At 47.2% G+C, this 21850-nt stretch overlaps 1 protein-coding gene and 1 long non-coding RNA gene across 2 annotated transcripts; one reads left to right on the forward strand and one right to left on the reverse strand.

Annotated features, from left to right (window-relative positions):
• Positions 1-5426: 5426 nt before the first annotated feature.
• SEC11C (SEC11 homolog C, signal peptidase complex subunit) lies at positions 5427-20576 on the reverse strand. Its single transcript, XM_039230512.1, has 6 exons — positions 20412-20576; positions 13200-13309; positions 10128-10277; positions 8054-8173; positions 6280-6337; positions 5427-5625 (listed from the first exon to the last, which is right to left on the reverse strand). Exons 1-6 carry the CDS (start codon positions 20496-20498, stop codon positions 5572-5574), a joined length of 579 nt encoding a protein of 192 aa, XP_039086443.1. The 5' UTR covers positions 20499-20576; the 3' UTR covers positions 5427-5571.
• LOC120230774 lies at positions 8361-13006 on the forward strand. The gene is made up of 2 exons (XR_005528162.1): positions 8361-8570; positions 12958-13006. It is a non-coding gene; the product is annotated as an uncharacterized LOC120230774 (long non-coding RNA).
• Positions 20577-21850: the final 1274 nt, after the last annotated feature.

Here is a 21850-nt window from a genome sequence, read left to right on the forward strand (position 1 = left end):
TCTCTCTCCCTCCCCACCCACACTGTCTGCCTGTCTCTCAAACATAAACAAACACTTAAAAAATGGTGTTGGAATAACTGGACCTCCATGTGCAAAAAAATCAGTTGAGACACAGACTCTACACCCTCTATACAAATTAACTCAAAATGGAGCATAGACCTAAATGTAAATACGCAACTATCAGATACCTAGAGGGTAACAGGAGAAAAATCTAGGTGATTTTGGGAATGGCAATGTCTTCTTAGACCAAAGCCGTCACTCCTGGAAAAAATGATTGACAAGCTGGACTTGTCAACGATGAGAATCTGCTAAACGGTCATCAGAACGGCCCGGCTCGGGAACACCGACAACGCGGAATGCTGGCGGGGGTTGGGAACAATGCGGACTTTAATGTGTTGTTGGTGAGGATGCAACGTTCTTCTAGAACTAAACACACTCTTACTGTAAGACCCAGCAATCACATTCCTTGGTATTTACCGAGACCTGAGAACTCATGTCCACTCAAAACCTGTATATGCATGTTTGTAACAACTTTGCTCACTGCCAAACCTTGGAGGTGAGCAAGATATTCTTTGATAGGTGAATTGATAAACACACCATACATCACTGTATGGTGATACATCCATACAACGAAATATTGTGATAAAACTAAATGAGTCATCAGGACATAAAAAGATATGGAGGAAATTTAAAGGAAATAATCAAGTGAAAGAAACCAATCTGAAAAGGCTACATACTGTGTGATTCCAACCACATGACATTTTGGAAAAGGCAAAATCATGGAAGCAATACAAAATATCAATTTTTGGGGGGGGTGCCTGGGTGGCTCAATTCGTTCAGCATCAGAGTCTTGATTTCGGCTCAGGTCATGATCTTGTGGTCGTGGGATTGAGCTCTGAACTGGGCTGTGCGTTGGGTGTGGAGCCTACTTAAGATTCTCTCTCTCCCTTTCCTTCTGTCTCTCCCCCATATGCTGGTGCAGCCTCTCTCTCTCTCAAAAAAAAAAAAAAAATCAGTGGTTTCTAGGGGCTGGAGGAAGCAGAAGCATGAAGAGTCAGAGCACGGGGGATTTTGGCAGTGAAATGATTCTGTATGGTATTATGATGATGGACACGCATCATTACACATTTGTCAAAGCTCTTGAGGGGCGCCTGGGTGGCTCAGTCGGTTAAGCGTACAACTTCGGCTCAGGTCATGATCTAGCGGTTCGTGGGTTTGAGTCCCATGTCAGGCTCTGTGTGGACAGCTAGCTCAGAGCCTGGAGCCTGTTTCAGATTGTGTCTCCCTCTCTCTCTGACCCTCCCCTGCTCACGCTGTCTCTGTCTCTCAGAAATAAATAAAAACAATTTTTAAAAAAGCTCTTGAAACAACACCGAGAGTAAACCCTGATGTAAACTATAGGCCCCAAGAGATAATGACGTGCTACCGTAGGTTCATCCATCGTTAACAAACGTACTACTGTGCTGTAGACGTCCATGGTGGGGAGGCTATGTGTTTGAGGGACAGGGACTCTATGGGAACTCTGTGTACTTTCCACTCAAATTGCTGTAAACCTAACACTGCTCCAAAAAAATGAAGTCCATTAAAAGAAATGCCTGCTGAATAGCGAAAGCTACCCCTGTGGGGAGAGCATGAAGCCTGACAAGTGGCTGCTGGTCGCTGGCCTTGGGTGAGGACTGAGGGAAGCCTAGAGGAGACCCAACAGAAAGCATGTGGAGGAAGCTTCCGCGCCCACACTGAGTGGAACTGGCACTGAGAACAGACGCAGAGGTGAGATCAAATGTGCTCCTCTCACATCATCCTCAGGCTTCATGTGGCTAAAAGCTGAGGCTCCAAGGGAACATGCCCCTGTCGTGGGGTTTGTTTGCAGAACATAGGGATGCAAATGAGAAGTTCAGAGAAAATCTAGAGAGCGTTCCAGGGCACAGACGATAGGAAAGAAGGTTCAAGAGGCCTGGGAGGCAGTCCGTCAATCAGTCCTCAGTATTCAAACTCCAGAGATGTTGAAAAAGAGGGTGAAGTTCTATTGGATTAAGACGAGTGACTAATAAGCTCTCGCTCTGCTTTGACGCTAATTCTGGAGATGAGGAAACAGAGTCTGAGTGAGGTGCCGACCACATATCTAGAGAGTGGAGGCAGGGCTTAAGCCTCCCTGTAATTGTAAATCCCTCCTCTCACCACACCCCGCTTCATCGAGGCCTCTTACAGGAAAGCCAGGGAACGTGCTGAATCCAGAGGGCAGTGGTCGGATCTCTGCCCTGAACTTTTGGGTGAGACCCGACTGATTGTCCGCAGCCCCGGGCCAGGAGGCTGCTTCATAAAGAAGAGGTGCCCGAGCAGAAACCCAGAAACCGGATGACCATTGCTGGAGGTGTCAGCATCGGGCTGGGAAATGGTGGCCGGAAGGCAGCCCATCCATACGTTGTGTTTCTGGGTTTTTCCATCACACCATCCGAAAATGCCTTCATGAGGGAAGACACGACCAATCCCGCATCCTAATCACATCTATTCCGAGCTAATGTGTCCAGCTGTTTCTCAGTGGTTCTCAACCCTGGCCGCATATGCATTACCTGGGGAGTTTTCTAAGGTGTAGCCGTCCAAGCTCGCTTCCCCTAAGTGAAAGATTCTCACACCCTGCTCACTTCAAACGGGCAGACTTCCCTCACCTCTCAGGAATGCTTTGTCTGCTCAGTCTTGCTGAGGACAGTGGCAGGCCCCAAATGCTTACAGAGCAGGTTAGAGTCCCCAGTCTGCTTGCTGTGGTGTGTGCGCATGTGCAGCACCCGGGTAAGGCTGACGCATTCGTTGTCAAAGGACAAAGAGGTGGATGCAGGCCCGTGGGCTGGGCAATCAGAGGCTCTGCCACTGGTTTAAAAAAACCGAAGCCCTACTCCCATGGTAGAAACTTTCCAGGTTTTGATGGGAACCTATATTGATTTAAACACAGTAGGGGCCCCTGGGTGGCTCAGTCAGTTAAGCGTCCGACTTTGGCTCAGGTCATGATCTCATGGTTTGTGGGTTCGAGCCCCACGTTGGGCTCTGTGCTGACAGCCAGCTCAGAGCCTGGAGTCTGCTTCAGATTCTTTGTCTCCCTCTCTCTCTGACCCTCCCCTGTTCATGCTGTCTCTTTCTCAGAAATAAATAAAAACATTAAAAAATTAAAAAAAAAAACACAGTAGAGCAACAGCCATTTAACTTCGGAAGGCCTCTTAGAGTTGAGCCCCACAGATAAGGGAACTTCACTCCAATGTCCGCTCACATCACTTGTGCTTGAGAAGGCACCAAGGGCATCTAAGAGGCCCCTAGAGCTGTGCTTGCTGACGAGCCACCACGGAATGGCTCCGGCTGGGCCACAGTACAGTTCTCAGCTGTCACTGTAAAGTTTATTTCAGGATGTCAGACACGTGCAGAGAAGTAACGATAAGCTTCGCCGTGTTAAGACTTTTTTTAAAAGTGTATACTAACCAGCTACAGAACCCCGGGAAGATGATAAAATAATAAAGCTCTGACCCAACATTTTCAGATTCCATTTTTAGTTAAGGAAATCAAAAGCTCTTTTTCTTGAGAATTTATTAATGGGCACAAGCGAATAATGGGTTTGGAAAGTATCCTGTAAATGCTGGGTCTTTCACTTTGTTGATTTCGACAGGATGAGGGTCATTATTGTTGCCACAGCCTATTTCGGCAGAGATAAAAGATTCCAGGGCCAGTGGCACCCCCCGGATCACTCCTGCTGGTCTTCCCCAGATCAGGAGCCCACTCAGAGAAGAGCAGGTGTGGGACGAGGCACAGGTTTACGCTGAAAAGGAAAACTTACGTAACACCGGGTACCTTTTATGAGTGTGCACTGTGCACGTGTCGAGCGCCCGTGCTGAGCATCGGTGAGGGAGCTGTCTGTCCCCGGGGGTGGCCAGTGGGGGGTGGAGGGGACGGGTAAGTGCGACCGCTGTCCCCCATGTGAGGCCGTGCGAACTGAGCCTGCTCAAGGCCTACGGGTGGTTAAGTGGCTTTTAGGGATTCTCAACTCTCACATCAGGTTTGGACAGACCTCAAAGGAGGAAGACTTGTAAGTTCTCACTGGAAGGATATCACCATCACATCGTTCAGTGAAAAGGGAACATTTCTGTAAAACTGAAGAGTGCACTTGGAAACATCACTGGCCTCCTTTCTGCTCCTTTAACACGGCTACACGTACTGTGGTCCGGGCACCAGCAGCATCGCCATCCTCGGGGAGAGGAACAGAGGCAAGTTCGGAATGCAGAGTCTCAGGCCCTGGCCCGGGTCCCCGGGCCCTGAGTCAGAATCCGCATTTAGCAACAGCCTGCTGCTCTGCGTGCTCAGGAAAGCTTGAGAACCTCGTTCCCTTCTCCTGGCCTCCTCCATGCCTGGGGGGAATGCTCCTCCCCAGAACTCCCCTGCCTTGTTTCTTTTTTTTTTTTTTTTTTTATATTTTTTTATTTATTCCTAGGAGAGAGAGAGACAGCGTGAGCAGGGGAGGGTCAGAGAGAGAGGGAGCCACAGACTGAAACAGGCTCCAGGCTCTGAGCTGGCAGTCAGCACAGAGCCCGACGCAGGGCTCGAACCCACGAACCGCGAGATCATGACCTAAGCGAAAGTCGGACGCTTAACCGACCAAGCCACCCAGGCGCCCCTCCCCTGCCTTGTTTCTTAACTCTGTGCTAGTCCTCCCCCTGGGGGGTCTTCCCTGAGCTCTGTGTGGAAAGCAAGAATGCTCTTTTGCTATCAGCTTACCCTGTTTCATCTCACCCAGGGCAACTGTCACTCCTGAAATCGTCGTCAGTTTCTTACCCGTCCTTCCCAAACGCGGCGAACGCCATCCAGGCTAGGACTTCGTGTCCCCAGGACCTAAGGTGCTGGCTGGGAGAGAAGTGCCTGATAAGCATTTTAGCGATGGGCCGCTATGTCTGCCGGACTGCACAGGGCGCCCGTACAGCTCAAACAGTGGAGACCTTCAGAGGCTGCGGAAACAGATGAGCTCCTTTTACCCGTCTGTGCTTCTTGTAAGTTTTCAAAGGAGTATGCATTGTTTTTATAATTTATGAAAAGCACGTTTCCAATAACTTATCCAACCATCTCAAGATAGATCACGCCACAAAACAAAGCGGGTTACATCTTTCCTTTTAAAAAGATTTTAGGCTTTATTATTAATTGATTGGGATATACTTTAATAAACGAGAAATCACTTCCTTTTAAGGGCCTGTGTGTTTCCCTTGGAAATGCTATGATGCTATGCAAAGAATTCTATCTGAAACTCAGACGTTACAACTACACCGTGTGGCTTGTGCACTGCCCCCACCAGCAGGTCCAGAAGTGGCCGCGAACCCCCGTGCTTGGTTCAGAATGACTGCCGCGAGGGCCACAGAGCCTGAGCGGATTCAAACCGGAGCCCACAAAAGAAAACAGTCTTCACTGATGAATCATTTATTTGGACAAGACAAAAATGTCTCCACATTGTTTCCTTTTATACAGAAAAGTGGAACATTTCAAATATATTAGTTTTTCTCTTTTTCAACAGAATTCATTTCAATCTGGTGCCGGGAACTTCTCATCTTAGGATTCGCGTTTGAGTAACACGTATGCACCCATTACAGCCAAGAGAGCGTACTGGGGAGAAAACACAGTGGAAAATTACCGTGAGGGCTACGGGTAAGTTTGGTCTATAAATGTATTCAGATGAAGCCTGCTGGATACTAGGCTGAGGACAGAATCAAAAGATGACCTCTTCCCCCATCCCTGTTCCCCAACTAGTGGCTCAATGCCATGCTCTGGTTTTAAAAGCCCCCGGTGTATTAATGGACCAAGGATCAAGCACCCAACAAACACAGCTAATTCCCTCCTCATTCTCGCATCCATTCCCTATTGTTCGTCAAGTGGTTTTTTAAAAAAACATAGATACCATTTTTACTGAACTAGGGAGATCAGCATTACTGGGTCTATTGTATTACCTTTCTTTTTCTTTTTTTTGTTATGTTTGAAGATTTTCATGATAAAAAGCAATAAATACAGAAGTGCCATTTTAGAGGATGCAATGAACATAAAAGATGAAAGTAGCTATTTTAAATAACTAATGCAAATATTGATAATGTAAATGGTTATGTTAATTTGTATTTAAATACAGATGTTCTGCAAAATAAAATAACCAGCAAAACATTTGAAACCGACTGCATCTTTACAACTGCACGTGTAAAAGCGCCAATATATAAATATATATGTGTATATGGTTTTTTTTTAAATGCAGACATACACGCAAATTCCTACCTTGAATTTTGGATAGTCATTCATTATTATGGTGACCATACCAACATACGGTAAAAACCTAAATTGTGGGATGAGAAGCCAGAAATATAAAAACTGATTGTAACATGATGACAGCAACATTTAAAAATACTCTAAATCAGCCTTAGGGAACAAATCTTCCTTGGGAATAGCACTGATTGGGGCTGTAAGATTAATAGTCACTCCGGCCTCCAAAGGCTTTATTAATCAAAAGCATCACGACGATCGGCCGGGACCATTTTTTAAGCAGGCACATGTTTTCCACTCGAGACGCTACTTGACTGTACTAGCCGCATTCACTGCAACAGAATTAAAATAATTAGTGGAGCCACTTGTACAAGTGGAACTGACAACTTTCATCAAGCTGGTTTTTAATGTTTTTCGGGGAGAAGTGACATTCAGAGACAGCCTGTGTGAAGACCGCTGTTAGAGGAAGCTTTCAAAGTACACAGAGAATTAGTTTGCAACAGAAAGATCCATCATCATTTTCATTTCACAGGGCTTTTCAGATGTAACGAACACGCTCGCTGGGCAGCAAACACAGATGTGAATCCCATCATTTCTACCCACACATGATTAGGCTCCCAGATGCCGCCGGTCCAGGGCACAAGCCAGCCAATGATTCTGCTGACGAGGTGAATGTCAATATGCAATCAGTGTGGCCCAGGTCTTCCCTCACTCCGGGGAAACCATATTAACACGTGGGGACCCTTCAATCTTATGTAAATCGGCAGCTCCAACTCTCCTTTATACAAAGCCTGTCCCCAAGACGTCTAAAAGCAGAGGACAGGCCAGCTGGAAGCCACTCCCATCTCCCCACAGATGTTCAAGGGGCAACGTAACCGCGTACAGTAGTTAAAAGGTGAGCCGGGGGAGAAAAGGAGCAGAAAGAAAGAGGCCTCAAATCACAAGCTGACTAGTAGAGCTGAATCGTAGAAAAGGGTAACCGGTGTTCTCCGGCCTCAAACACTCATGGGATTTAAAGATTAAAAAGAAAAAAGAAAAAAAAAAGACACTTCCAACAAGGGTTAAACATAAAAAAGGAAGAACTGCCTTCTTTTTTTTTTTTTTAAATAAGAGGCCACGCGCTCTGCTGTGCCAGTCAGAAGCAGGACTCCTTGCTGGCGCAGTTATGCAAAGGTGAATATCACAAGATTTATCACATACCTGTTTTGGGGCATGAAAAACAGGAAATAACCTAAATGTGTCCCCCCGGAAGAGGACTGGCTAAATAAGGTGTGATTTTGTGATTCCCAGGGGAGCAACAGTACGTAGCCATTTAAAAATACACGGATGTAGATTTGACACAGGAACCAGGAACCTATTTCTGACTTCTTGTTGGGTCAACAGAGAAAGTAAAACCCTCGTACGTAATATGCACACGCACCTGTATACGTGCAGGGAATGCCTAGAACATTCACCCAAGGGTTTGACAGTGGTGATCTCGGGAGGATTTCCTGGCATTGCTATTTAAAACCACAGGTAACTAACCTCTAGGGGACGATTTCTTTCAAGAACAGGATTAAACCAATGATAGAGCTCATTTGCTTGCATCCAGCTTTAGATTTTCAGCCCCTAGCGCTGAGCTGTATGTATACCGTGAACACAGTACCTACAGCGCAACTCAGCCCCCTCCCAGCTCCTCGGACAGACAATATTGGTAATGAGTGGTTCTATTCAGCCTGTACATTCAGTGTGTTTCTGATTATGTTTCTGGTTTCCGAATCCCTTACAGAACTTAAAGGTTCACGCTCACCCTCTGGCTCGTCCCACCACGTCCTTCTTTTCGAGCCAATTCTGGCCCTCTTTGTACAAGCCTCTGTCGTCGACTTCATTATTATCTCCTTTAGTCAAAAATTTGATGTCTCCGTTGTCTCTGGAAAGCGAAATAATGTCTTTTCAAAAACGGTTTTTGGCACGGCATCATTAGAAAACAGTTTGTTTACCTGGCACTTCATGGTCAGAGGCGGGCGTCGGAACAAGCATTCAGCGAGAACGTGAGCTTTTGGTCTGAGGGGACTGCTCACGAGTAACCATCCAGCTAAAGCACAGATCTACGGGTGGTTCTGTGGCTCCACTTCTAGAATGCTCAAGTTACCCTGACAACCAAAAGGCACGGCAAAGCACAAGGGCACTGATAGACAATGATCAGCTTCCAGCAACTGCTTTCACTTCCTTAGTCAGCAAAGACCGACGTGTTACCGTGGGTTATATACATTCCTCTTCACCCTGGACACGAACTTGGGTCCCGGGTCAATAGATTTGAGCGCAAGGTAATTCACACGCGAGTGTGCCCTTACCCCTCCTCAAACTTACTTTGCCTTGCCAAATGTGGAATGTTCATGCATTACCTCCTTCACCACTGAGAGAAGTGGTGTCAAATCCGGTTTGCAGAGAAACAGAAACACAAATGGCATAAAACCAGTGTGTTAAAAAGACATGTGGGATTAATTTTAAACCTTCGAAACTGGTGCTTACGCAGCCCTGACACTAGAAACACAACATTACAGCATTCTAGAGCTCTAAAGAAGGCTTTCTTTCAATAAGACAAATGGAAAAATACACTTTTATAATTAGATAAAATATTGAAAGCCCACAAAGATTTGAAGCCATTGCCAAAAGGAGCAGGCTGATTTGCAGCTGCGGTTATAAAGGAAACCCAGAGGATAAAAATCCACGCAGCCTCTCTCACAACTCATGCAAATTGCAGAAAATCATTATTTCCTCAACTTTGAATAATTTCTCCTTCAAGTATCAGCGTCTTTAGCAACTTCTTTGGGGAACAGCTGGAAGCAGTGAGTGAAACGGGAACCTCATTCCGGAAATGTTCACGTAGCTGCACTACATGTGTACATGCCCCGCACCCCCCCACCCCGTCCACACTATGAGAAAATGAGAAACGCTGTTACTTTAAAAACACAAATACACACATCTAAGTGCAATTCCATACCTCAGGCCGGTGAAAATGCTACACTAAGCTGCGTGAAGGTAAATGATTAACCGAGTATGTGAAATGTAACATTCCCACTAATCCTGTGGCTGTACTCTCTCCCATGGGAACTTAGTATAGTGGAGATAGAAATTTCTAGTTTCCAAAAAGCATCTTCAGAGGCCACCACTGGCATGTAAAGGAAAGGAAGCGCATCTGTGGGGGGAGAACTGGTGCAGGAGATGCGCTGCCCGAGCCACAGGGTGAGCCGGGGAAAGGAACGTTCGTCCATCCAGGGCTAAGGTGACCGCCGAGAGCATTGCCACTCGGCCCAAAGTGACACAGGGAAACAGGCACTTTTTGTGTCTCAGACAACAGTCCTCATATCAAGGTCAACCTCAGCTGCGGCGGGATGGGGCTCCCGCTGAGCCTCCCTTCAGATAACTATGATGCTACAGCAGGTTCACCTTACGTCACACAGCAATTTAAGTTTCCGAGCGCCTCAGGAAACACCTGTCATTTGGTTCTCATGATGGCCCTGTGAAACACTGTGGGCAATGATAATGCTATCAGTCCCGTCCTACAGACTGGGCGAAGTGGCACGTCCAAAGTCGCCCAATTAGCAAACGGCGGGACGAGGAACATAATCCAGACCGAGCTTCTGCTACTTTCTAATCAACCATTAAAACCGGCTGCCAAAACCGAATTACTAAATTCTGCACCTGAAACTAACAAACTGGAATTTAAAGAAAAACTTGAGGAGGGGGGGAAACCGTGAAAAAACAAATAAAAGTTTGATAACAATCAGTGCTGATGAAAAAATACATTAAAAATATATAAAAAATAAAACTGGCTACCGAAATGTACCAAACCCCACCAAAAGGAAGGAAAGCCTCCTTACTTTTCATGAACTTTGATTACTCTGTGAACTATTGGAATGTCTCGTCCCTCGACTTTAAAGACCACGATTTCACCAGCTCTGATAGGGTCTTCCCGGAAGTTAGTGAGGAACAGAAGGTCGCCCCTGTGGAAGGCCGGCTCCATGCTGCCACTGGGAAGAGACACGTCACATCCGAATTAGCCTGGGCTCCCAAGGGGAATGTTCCAACTCACGAAGAATCCAATCGTAGACACGTCAGTGGGAGTCTCAACTTCCGCCGTCGTGGCGGTCTAGGGCCCGAAGGACAAGTGTGGCGGTTTCCTCCTGAGTGCTCCTGGTGAGGCCACTGACCGAGACAGGAAACCACCTCCTCTTAGATTTAAGTAGGAAAAGGGTAGCAGCAGGCCCCTCTGCACCGTGTATTAGGGAGACAAAAGAAGCAAGTATAATGTGAACCCTTTGAAGTAAAAGCTGCCAAGGTTTAGCCTTAAAAAAGTCCTACATCGGGGCGCCTGGGTGGCTTAGTCGGTTAAGCGTCCAACTTTCACTCAGGTCATGATCTCACGGTTCGTGGGTTCGAGCCCCGCGTCGGGCTCTGTGCTGACTGCCGGCTCGGAGCCTGGAGCCTGTTTCAGTCTGTGACTCCCTCTCTCTCTCTGGCCCTCCCCTGCTCATGCTGTCTCTCTCGCTCTACTAGAAATAAATAAAACATTAAAAAAAAAAAAAAAGTCCTACATCTACGGAGACATTACTATTCTCACTCAGAACTGCAGACTCCGCAAGCTGGTGGGTTCTCTAGGGCAGTTCTTGTGTTTCGTGGCTCACCCCCAGCACCTAGGACATGGCACTTCCGCTCGAGGAGGAGAAACGAACATGTGAATGCCTTAGGAGAGTGATCTATCTGAAAACCAAGCTGAGGGTGGGGACGGAATTCGGACCCAGGTCTCTGGGCTCCTGCGGCATCATCCGTCAGGCCATACTCTACAGAGAGCTCAATTCTAACAAACGCTGACTGTATCTGATGTGGAGGTCAATGAACAATCCCACACCTTGCCGGTTTAAATTCATGCCCAAAATCTTCGATGGATTCAAATAAATTGTAATCTAGCAGAAGCTGAGATTATCACAACAGAATTCATTTTACATACGTTCATGCTCTGTCTTAACGCAGGAGAAAATAAGTAAGGCCTGAAAATATAGCAACACAGGGGCCACAGAATCAAGAACCGGTGAGTTTGTTGAGGGCAGGATGGGGCAGGAAGAGCCAGACTGGTGAAGAAATGGGGTGCTTTAAAGGAAAACGTGGGCTCAAAATGGGAGCGGCTCAAGAAGTTGACCCTCCTGTCCCTCCGCACCCTGAAACACCTTAAGCTTGTCAACGAGTGCAGATCACCAAGGAGAAATACAGTGGGCTGGGCCTGTCACTGGGTACCTGCCGATGTAGTTATTTTTAAGTTAAACCAGTGACGCTGCGTATTGTAATAGATCTGGCATCCCAAAATAGGAAATCTGAATAAAAAACAGAGAGGGGGCTAGAAATATAAATGACGAAGAGGGAAAGAAAGAGAAAACAATTAAGAACTACAGCTAGAAAACCTTCCGGACAAGTCTCGGAGGCAGGAAGAGCACTGTTTGTCACCAAGAGTCATGACCATGGCCCATGAGGAGAGCACTTCTGTGAAATAATTCACTAATATCAACTACACCTGCTTTCCCCATGAGTCAGGGGTTCCCCAAAGGTTAGTGTTCCCCAAGGGCACACATTTCTCATGATGTCAACAGTTTACATGACAGACCAAATTGCTTTAGAACTATAAAGGATGCTTTAAAAAAAAAAAGTCCCCATACACTGCAATGTTACAACAATTTCTGTGTACAAGCGTGTCTGTGTGATTTAAGGAAAACCAGGGAATGTGGGGTCTAGTTTGGGTTCTGCCAAGAGCAGCTGTAATGGCTCGGCCTTGGTGGGCCTCAGGCTCTTTATCTGTTAAGTAAAAGGGCCCGTCGAAATTTGAGGTTTTTAATTTCTATTTAGAAAAAAAAGTCTAAAACCCTTCCCTCGAATAAAATCTTACGAGGAAGCATAACCACATACAATACATAAAAATGGAGCTGTCACAACTAAAGCAAGGCTGAGGTGTCTCTAATCCACACACGTGGTCCCCTTCTCCCTCCTACCCTATCTGCTGAACCCCAGGGCACTCAGAGCGCAGAGTGAGAACGAGTGAATGGGGGCCCGCATGCTCTCCTAAGGCTCTGACATTTATGGAAGCAGCGCATCTCTAGAAGCAGGCTGCTTGGCCAGCCACACGGGGGGCAAATGGTGAGGCCGGGGCCTCAGCCGAAGTTCCGTCATGTGGCAGCAGGTAGCAGGGGAGGGAAAGGGCACTGGTTTGGGAGCCAAGACCCCTGCGTATTGGCCTGGGCTCCTGGCACTGGCCAGCGGTGGCCCCACCTATAAAACAAACAGGCTCCATTCCCACCCACAGGAAGGCCCAATGGTCAAAGTCACATGGACAGAGAGCATCCGGAGGGACCTAAGGCTCCCACATATGGTTATTTAATTTCGACTTGATTAAATTTCCCCCCCGAATGACTTTGTGGCTATATGAAGTTAACTAAAGTATTGAGTTTTCTAAATTTAACATCCTGTGCTTTATAAGAGTAACAGTCCTGAGAGACTAGCCACCTACATCAGTATTGCAGAAGCGGCTTGAAAAAGTACAGTGTGCTCTGCTGGGCCCTGGGGGTACACGCTCCCCTGTCTGCTCTGTACAAAGGAAACCAAGTTTTCAATTATGTTTCAAAATCAATCAACGCAGTAATAACATATGCTTGTTACTTTGGGCAGATTAAAGCATGAAAACACAGAAGCAAATATACTGCACTGGAGCATTAGCGAAAACATCTGTTGAAAAGACCAGATTTGTCAACAAAAGTCAGAAACAATGAAAACAGGTCTCAACAGAAAATTCAAATACTTTATCCAATTAAAGTCCCGAGTCCGGGTGGCCGTGCAGGCTTTCACTCCAGGCGACACCGCTCCTCCGTCACCTGTCACGAGGCGGCCGCGTCACAGCCTGCGGAACCTACCTCAGCACCACCACGATCGGGCTCTCGCTGCCGGTGAGGACGATCAAGCCCTTCCAGATCATAAGTGCCGAAGACACGATCATGGCAAAGTTTAACACCTGGTAATAGAGCTGGAATGAAAGAGGCCAGACCCAAAGTGAAAAGCAGTGGAATTATATTCACTGACCCCAAGCTGGCCATGAGCTGGTTTTTAAACAAACAAAACACACAAAGCTGTGTTTATTTTAGGACGTTAAACTAATTCGTGCAAACCACACACATAGGTAGCATTTCAACTTTTGTCTGTGGAATGAGCCTTCCATTTATTGTTTCTTTTACAATAAGAGAAAGGGGGAGGGGAGCAGAATAATCCATGGGACCTACTTTGTTAAAGCCTTGGTGGAGGCTCCACTTACGTCTTGCATTTCCCAGAAGCTTCAACCCTGAAGAGTCCGTGACTCAATTTCTACCCCGGGGGCTACAACTCTGGCGTAGAAAGCCCACATCTGATGTGAGAGCCCATCACAGGCAGTGTGCTTTACGGAGAACCACCCCTGAGCCCCTGGCCAAAGAGGGCCCCAACGAGGCTTCAGAGTCCTCTAGAACTTAGCAACAGAGTCCTCTAGTACTTAGCAATGAGGCTGTTCTGCATCTGAAATTACATTTCAAAGTGAACAAAAACTTTAAATACCTGGATGTTCAAATTTTCCATGAATGTCTTGTGTTTTATTTACTTTTTAGAGAGAGAGTGACAGCGCAAGCAGGGGAGGGACAGGGAGAGGGGGAGACACAGAATCTGAAGACAGGCTGCAGGCTCTGAGCTAGTTGTCAGCACAGAGCCCGACGCGGGGCTCGAACTCACAAACCGTGAGATCATGATGTGAGCCGAAGTTGGATGCTTAACTGACTGAGCCACCCAGGCACGCCTCCCATAAATGTTTTAAAAAGTAAACAGTATCTGGTTAAAAACATAGGCAGGAAGCCACACAAGATGGTATCTAGTTCTAAGCTGACCTCGTCCCACCTTAGACGACTGAGTTAACATCCACAGGGCTGGCGGTGCTGCAGCGCCAGACTCTTCCTCGCTGACAGCTGCCTGCCACAGCCACCAGCCCCTGAGGACTCCAGGGGGGAAGTACCTGCCCGCAGCACAACCCCCTATCGGGCTGTAGCGGAATTGTTGGGCCGGATGCCTACAGTCTTCCAAGTCACTGTGTCTACTACAACTCGAAATGTAAGTCCGTCCGGGCATCTGCCCTTCGTGTCCTCCGGGATGGCTCCTTACTCCAGTACCTGCCTCCATCTTCCTCCTCACAACCCCTGTCCTGGGTGATCCCATGAGCCATGTGGACGGTCTACCCAACGCTCAGTGGGTAGGAACTGTGCCTCAGTTCCTAGACATCCTCGTTTCTAAAGACCTTCTCCCTCCACCAGAACCAACCACTTTCGGCAACATACCTGGAACTGAAACGGCTCAATCCCCATGTCTCTGCTTCAATGATCCCCTTCCACCTGCCCGCATACACCTGTTCTTCTGCCCTATGTAGTCACCTACCTGGCAGGTCTCTTGTTCTTTCAGGGGCCACCCCCCTACCCACCCATTCACTCTATACATTCTGACCTCCTAAATACTTCTGGACTCTATTCCATTCTCTCTGTTCCCACTGGCTGCAGTCTCATCCAAGTCACCAATGTCACCCACTGGGCAACTGCAAGAGCCTGCTAACCAGTCTCCCAATATCCATACACACCTCTTCCCGTGCATTCTCCATGTTACACTCTGTACTCCTTTTCAAATGCACCTCTGGCCATCTGATCATCTCTACGCCCTGCTTCGACTGCATTCCTTCAACCGTATCCCACTACTCTGAGGATGAGTGTGGTCTCTTAGGCCCTCTCTGGTACACCCCCCAAATCCACAGCTTCAGCTGGTGAAGTGCGCTGCATTCTCGGTACCCTAGTGGTACCTGCCAGTGCTTCAGAGAGCACACACCCCTCTCCACTCCTTCACCTGGCTGTTTCCTCTGCCCAGAGCCCAGAGGCTCTCCACCCGGACTCCTTAGCATACCTAATACTCACTCATCTTAAATCCTACTTTCAACATCACTTCCCCAGAGAAGCCTTTCCTGACCTACTAGACTAGGAGTCAGCAAACTTTTTCTGTAAATGGCCAGATAATAAGTGCTTTCGGTTTACAAGCCACATGGTCTCCGTTGAAATGACTCAACTCTGCCATGTAGTGAAAAAGAAACTAAAGACAATGCGTAAAAGAATGAATATGACTGTGTTCTAATAAAACTTTATTTATAAAAACAGATGGTGGGCTGGAGTCGCCACCCTCTGCTGTAAACCAGCCTAAGTTGTTACATATTCTCACTGCATCCTGCACTTCTTTATGCCACCTGTCACTACTGTAATTAGTGTAATTTTTTTTTTTTTTTTTTAGAAAGAGAGGGCACAAGTGAGTGAGGAGTAGAGAGAGAAAGAAGTGGGGCTCACCCAGGGTTTGTGTTTTTCCCTGAAGTGGGCTCCTGTTCACCCAAAGCAGGGTTCGAGCTCACCCAGTGTGGGACTTGAACTCACGAGCTGCGAGATCATGACCTGAGTCAAAGTCAGATGTTTAACAACTGAGCCACCCAGGTGCCCCATATACAGGTCATTTTTCATGTGTCTTTCATTTAGACTGTAAGCTCCACAAAAGCAAGGATCATTTTGGCCTTGTTCGCAGCTATATCTTGTTCAGTACAGGTCTGGCAAAAAGTAAGTACTCGATTTGTTGAATAAAAAGTGAGAAAATAAATATCTTCAATACACAGTGGGTACAAACAGACTAGTAGTAAGGAAAACACTAAAATCCCAACAGCAACAAAAAGAGGTAAAAGCTTAAGATCATTAATTTTCCAAAGAAGACATACAGCAGTGAAGAATCACTCCAGGTGTTCAAACCAAATCCTGCCTTCCCCCTCCCCTCTCCTTTTTTATGTTGAGCAAATTTCAAGCTTAGGTGGGGTTTTTGTTTGTTTGTTTTTAACGCTAATACTCAGTGCCTGCCCAGGGCGCGCTGAGGTGCGATACGGATACGATATGGATACGCGCAACGTGCATGTGGGTACCACCACTGTGAGAGCCATCTGACCTTAGTATCACAAGGTTACTTCTGGCCCAACAATTCTACCTCTAGGAATTCAGTCTCCAATAAAGGCAGATAGAGACGTATCATGGTCCTATTTCTCATAACAGAGAGAAAGAAATGAAGGCGCGACAACAGAGAAATGCCGGAGTAAATACTGGCAAGTTACTGCACTATTTAAAACAAAAGTGTGTGTAGGCTGCAGGAAAATCTCCACACACTAAAAGTTTGTCAGATAAACACAAGGAGACGCCCTCAACTGCTGACAGAGGCCAACTCAGCACGGTGCAATTATGAGGTGTTGGATTTTCTTCTTTTAAGCTATTCTCTATGCTTTAAAATAGTGACGGGTATGGAAGAACTCCAAAGTCTGGGGAAGATAAACGTTTAAAGGGGTTTGACAGAATATGATATGGTCATTAAAATAACTACTTTGAAGAGTGTGACAAAACACGAAAGCACATCTGACATGGCGGTAAGGTAGGAAAAGCAGAGCCCGTATTGCTACGACTAGACATCTGTGAAGTTATGTAATTCCAGCTAGTTATGAAGGAAACTGAAAGTGGAAACATAAAAATGAATTAAAATAACCATGACGGTGTTTTGATGTAAGAGTTGAAAAGAAGACAAACGTAATTCACAATTAAAGCTACGTACCATATATGTGTATATATGTATATTTTTTAATTCTTTGGTGGGGCACCTGGGTGGCTTAGTCGGTTAAGCGTCTGACTCTTGGTTTCGGCTCAGGTCATGATCTCATGGTTCATGGTTTTGAACCGCGATCAGGCTCTGCACTGTGCAGAGCCTGCTTGGGAATTCTCTCTCCCCCTCCCTCTCAAAATAAGTAAATAGAAACTCAAAAATACAACAACAAAAAAAAAACAACAAAAAAAAACACAAAACCTCTTTGGCTACTGCGTCAATAGCAAATTAAGAAACTCTCGGTAAATTATCAGAAAAGCAAATAAGGAAACTGGAGTGCCAAGCAGACAGCGTATAGGTGTGGGGCTGTAAGACATTAAACTGTTGCTTCCAAAGTAAAATCGGCCTTGCAGGGCACATCAGTCTCAAGCAGAAGTTGTTCACCGTAGCTCACATTCAGAAACTTCTCTACCCGCTCTGCCTGACTTGAAGGATTTGATAAGTAAATGCTGTTTCATTATGAATTACAGATCTGACTGGGAAAGCCACAAGCCACAGTTTTAAACAGAAGTTGTCATTTGTAGACCAGTTTTCAAACCATCGGTCTCCACCCTGATCAAAGCAAAGCATAAAACCTCGTCATTTATGTAATAAAGATCTGGCACTGAGAGTATCTTTTCCAGTACGATTTTCTAGGCTTGCAAAATTCATCATGGGGAAGTAAAATCGATTCTCCAACCCCCCCCCAAAAAAAACTTCCTTTGAGCAAGACATCTATTTGCTAAAAATATGACCGACTATACAAAAACCTAATCATCAAGCTAGCTGCAAAACCACAGATCATAATTCAATACCCTACTTTTAAGAGACCAATGAATCCGAGTCTAGGATTAAAACGTAGAATCTAGAAACATAATTTGGATCGAACGGCTGACAAACTGGGATCTAAAGAATACGCCACCACCTTTCACTGGGGCCTTGTTTTTCATCTTTACCTACCAATTCTATACGCTCAGCAATTCATAATCCCAGCAAAGTTTAGAAGGAAACCCACGCTCAGTCTTTGTCAACCAAAAATGAAATAGGCAATGTCTGAGAGTTTTAAACACACATTTCAGACCAGAGATTCCGGCCCACAAAGCAACAGAAATGCCAGTCGCTGTATTTCTTCCTTCTTCTGCTCCTCACTGCAGAAACAAAGAATCCTTGTGTTCACATGTGGCCCTTGCCTTACTTCAGAGCAGGCTGGGGCAGCAGAGAGAAGGGATCCGACTTCCAAGACTGGCGAAGCATGCATGCCTGACAAGGTGTCAGAGGATGCCGTTTTGGAAGGGAAAAGAAAAAGAAACAAAGGACAAAGCTTAAGGGGGGGGGGGGGGAAGTACCGGGAGGCAGCAGATTTGAGCTTCTGAATTTTAATGAGAAAACTAGCAAAACACAGACAATGCAACGGCTATTGACAGGCCTGATCACCGAGAGGGAATATGGAGGTTTTTCAAAAAGCAAACGAGTTTAGGAATTGATACATGCATCAGAAGGCCTTCTCTGAGAGTCTGCGATGATAACCACCAGGATTCGGTACCAGTTTCAGAGACGTTTCAAAATGCTAGCCAATTAGGTCTAGATTTTTAAATAAAGCTCTATTTTCTGGAGGATTTCCTTGGGAACGGCATCGATGCTCAGGGAATTAGCTGTCGGTCTGTCAAGCTGCTGATAATCACTGCCACATCCATCTTTTATTTTTTTCATGTTTTTATTTATTTCTGAGAGAGAGAGAGAGGGGCAGCGTGAGCAGGGGAGGGTCAGAGAGAGAGGGAGACACAGAATCCAAAGCAGTCTCCAGGCTCTGAGCTAGCTGTCAGCACAGAGCCCAACGCAGGGCTCGAACCCATGAACTGCGAGATCATGACCCAAGCCAAAGTTGGAGGCTTAACCACTGAGCCACCCAGGCGCCTCTGGCACAACTCATCTTAACTGCAGAAACTCTCAGGACCTCGTTGGCTATGAAAACCTACGAACAACAGGATTCTAGACAACTGTTCATGAAATTCAAGTCACCAAACTCTCCTAGGCTACCGCACTAGTATAGAATTCTATTTGGACAAAAAAACAAATAAATAAACCATGTGTCCACAGGAGTAAGTTGTGCCATGCCACAGGCATCGCCCGACTCCTCAATCTAGTGGCAACAATTGCAGGATGTCTCAAAATCATGAGAATTTATACAATTTTCAAAGACAATCAAAATTACCAAAGGATGGTTCTGTTTTTCTTAGCATAATTTATTGTTAGGATCAACAGAAGAATTAGGATCCATTAGGATGTACCGTGCCCTCCAGGTCCCCTAAATTCTCCTTCTAGAAGCTTACACTATTGCGGTTATTTTTTCCTGGCGGAGAGGGCCTCCTTTCCAGTCCCTCCTCATTCTTTCCTTATACTGAAGACTTAAAGGCAGCGATGCTGGCCAAGGAGCTAAGACACGAGCAAGAAGGACGTTTTCCTCTGAGGTCACAAGAGTGAGAAATCAACCCCAGCTGGGCGCCTGGGTGGCTCAGTCGGTTGAGCGTCTGACTTCAGCTCAGGTCATGATCTCACGGTTCGTGGGTTCGAGCCCCGCGTCGGGCTCTGTGCTGACAGCCAGCTCAGAGCCTGGAGCCTGCTTCAGATTCTGTGTCTCCCTCTCTCTCGGACCCTCCCCTCTTCATGCTCTCTCTCGCTCTCTCTCTCTCTCAGAAATAAATAAAACATTAAAAAAAAAAAAAAAGAAATCAACCTCAGCTGCCCACAGGCCACACGCTAACTGCCTCCTATATTCAAGGTGCAGCCAGATGACAGAGTGGGAGATTAGGGAAAACTTCTGGAACACTGCATCAGTCTAAAATGATTGAGCACCACCAGGGAGCTCGCCAGGCGCCAAGGAGCTTTATTTGGTCCCGAGTCAGGTGGACAAAACACTTCCCAGCACGGGAAGCAATGACTTCGGGGGGCGGTACTGGACAGTTCCCGCTGTCAGAAAGTTCTTTCCTTTCGCCTGCCTTTCGGCCCCTTCCGTCCGCGGGTAGCCTTCGGATGTCAGGCCTCCAGAGCCTCACGGAGAAATCTATTCCCTCCTCCAGGGGGTGGTGGCCCTTCAAACAACGTGCAGACATTTGTCACTCACGCCCGACCCATCCCTGGCTTTCTCAGCCACATCTGACATCCATGGGACCAGACTGCTATTCTCTTCCCCTTCCTGGCCGCCCTCCCCTCACTGCGCTCCTGTCAGTGCAGGAAAGCGTACACACGTGCCCACGCCTCGGTTTGCACGGACTTGAACCCAGGGCCTCTGAGAGCCCCGTGGGCGAGCCTGGGGGCGCCGGGCGCTGTCCTTGCCGGAGCCCCACCCGGGAAGCCCCGACTCCCCGCAGTCGCAGCCGCTTCTCGCTGCCGGGCGCGCCCCCCGCACGGGTCTCCCTTACCTGGCGCTTGTTCATCTTCCTCAGGTCCCCGAAGATGTCCAAGCCCGAGGCCGGGAGATGCGTGCCCACGGCGCCCGCGCGCACCATGGCGGGCTCTCCAGGGGCCGACACGGCCCGCCGGCTCCGGGTGCCACCGACAGCTGCGGAGCACCCGCCTGGCCCCCGCCCACCAGCCCCTCGGCCTTGCGCACCACGTGACCGGCGACTCGCTCGGGCGTCTGGGAGTGGTAGTCCTGCGAGTCTTAGCCACCGGGCCACCTGGAAGGAACTGAGAAGAAGAAAACTACCACTCCCAGAATGCCGCGGGGCGAGAGGCTCGTCCAGTGAAGACCCAGAGCTCCTAGGGAGGGCAGCGATGGGACTCAGGAGCCTTGTCCGACCCTTCCGAGCGAACTTGGGAAAGAGAGTGATCCTGCATATCGGAGAGACAACTCGGGGACGTGACTATTCAAGAGGAACTGAATTCCGCAAGGCTCTGGTCAGGCGCCAAAAGGACACCTAAAGCTCCCTGGCATTCACCTAACCGTGTATCTCAGCCATTGGATGGTTGCGCCGAGCGGAGGCGGGGCCTCTCTTTTGGCCGCGGCTGAGCTGAATCCGGGAGGAGCCCGAAGAAAGGCCAGGCGGGTGGGCGGGGCTTAGAGGAGGCGGGACTTTTGAAGCCCTGGAATTCTGTGCTCTGGAAGAAGTGGGAGGATTTTGAATGCAAGAAAGCATCTTTGTATCCTTTTGACCGTAGTTGTGTTGCACCAAATATCACTTGAATGAGTAAATAGCCACCTAATTTTATACACTAGGAGACAGAGACCCGCAAAGGCTAAATGACATGGCCAACGTTAAAGGTCCGAGTCTGGATTAGAACTCAAATTTTACAAATTCTAAGTCCTGGAATACTGCGGCCTTGACCCTAGATTAGCTAGATCATTCATTGACTCAGTTATGCGTTATTTATTTCATTCGTTTATTCACAAATCGTTTTGAGGCATCAACTATGCGCCTGGCCTCGTTCTAGGCACTTGAGAACCATCAGTGAACAAAACGGGCAAAGATCTCTGGCCTCATGAAGTTTACGTTCCAGCAGAAGTAGATATAATAAATATGCAAATTATATAGTATCTAGAGGGCAGTGGTGCTACAGAAGAAATAAGAAATGCAGGCAAGAGGGACAAAGTGCTCTGGGGGAAGGGGGTAGGCTGTAGTTTAAAATATCCCGGAAGCTAACTTACTATAAAGCTAATGAAAGGTGAACTCTGGGACCCTTCACTTGCAAAGGCCGTTTGGAAGGAGTTGGAGAAAAAATGGTCATATAGTTTCGTAAAATATTCAAACGCAAGATATTTGAATTGCTGTTGGTTGAGTCTTGTTTCTTTGCATTCCAACCTCACCTCCATCATACTCATGTCAGAGGGACAGAAGCCTTTTGAAGATCCAGCTAAGGA

This window comes from Hyaena hyaena, unplaced genomic scaffold (genome assembly GCF_003009895.1).
Source record: "Hyaena hyaena isolate Hyena2069 unplaced genomic scaffold, ASM300989v1 scaffold_47, whole genome shotgun sequence".
In the NCBI taxonomy this organism is placed as follows: Eukaryota; Metazoa; Chordata; class Mammalia; order Carnivora; family Hyaenidae; genus Hyaena; species Hyaena hyaena.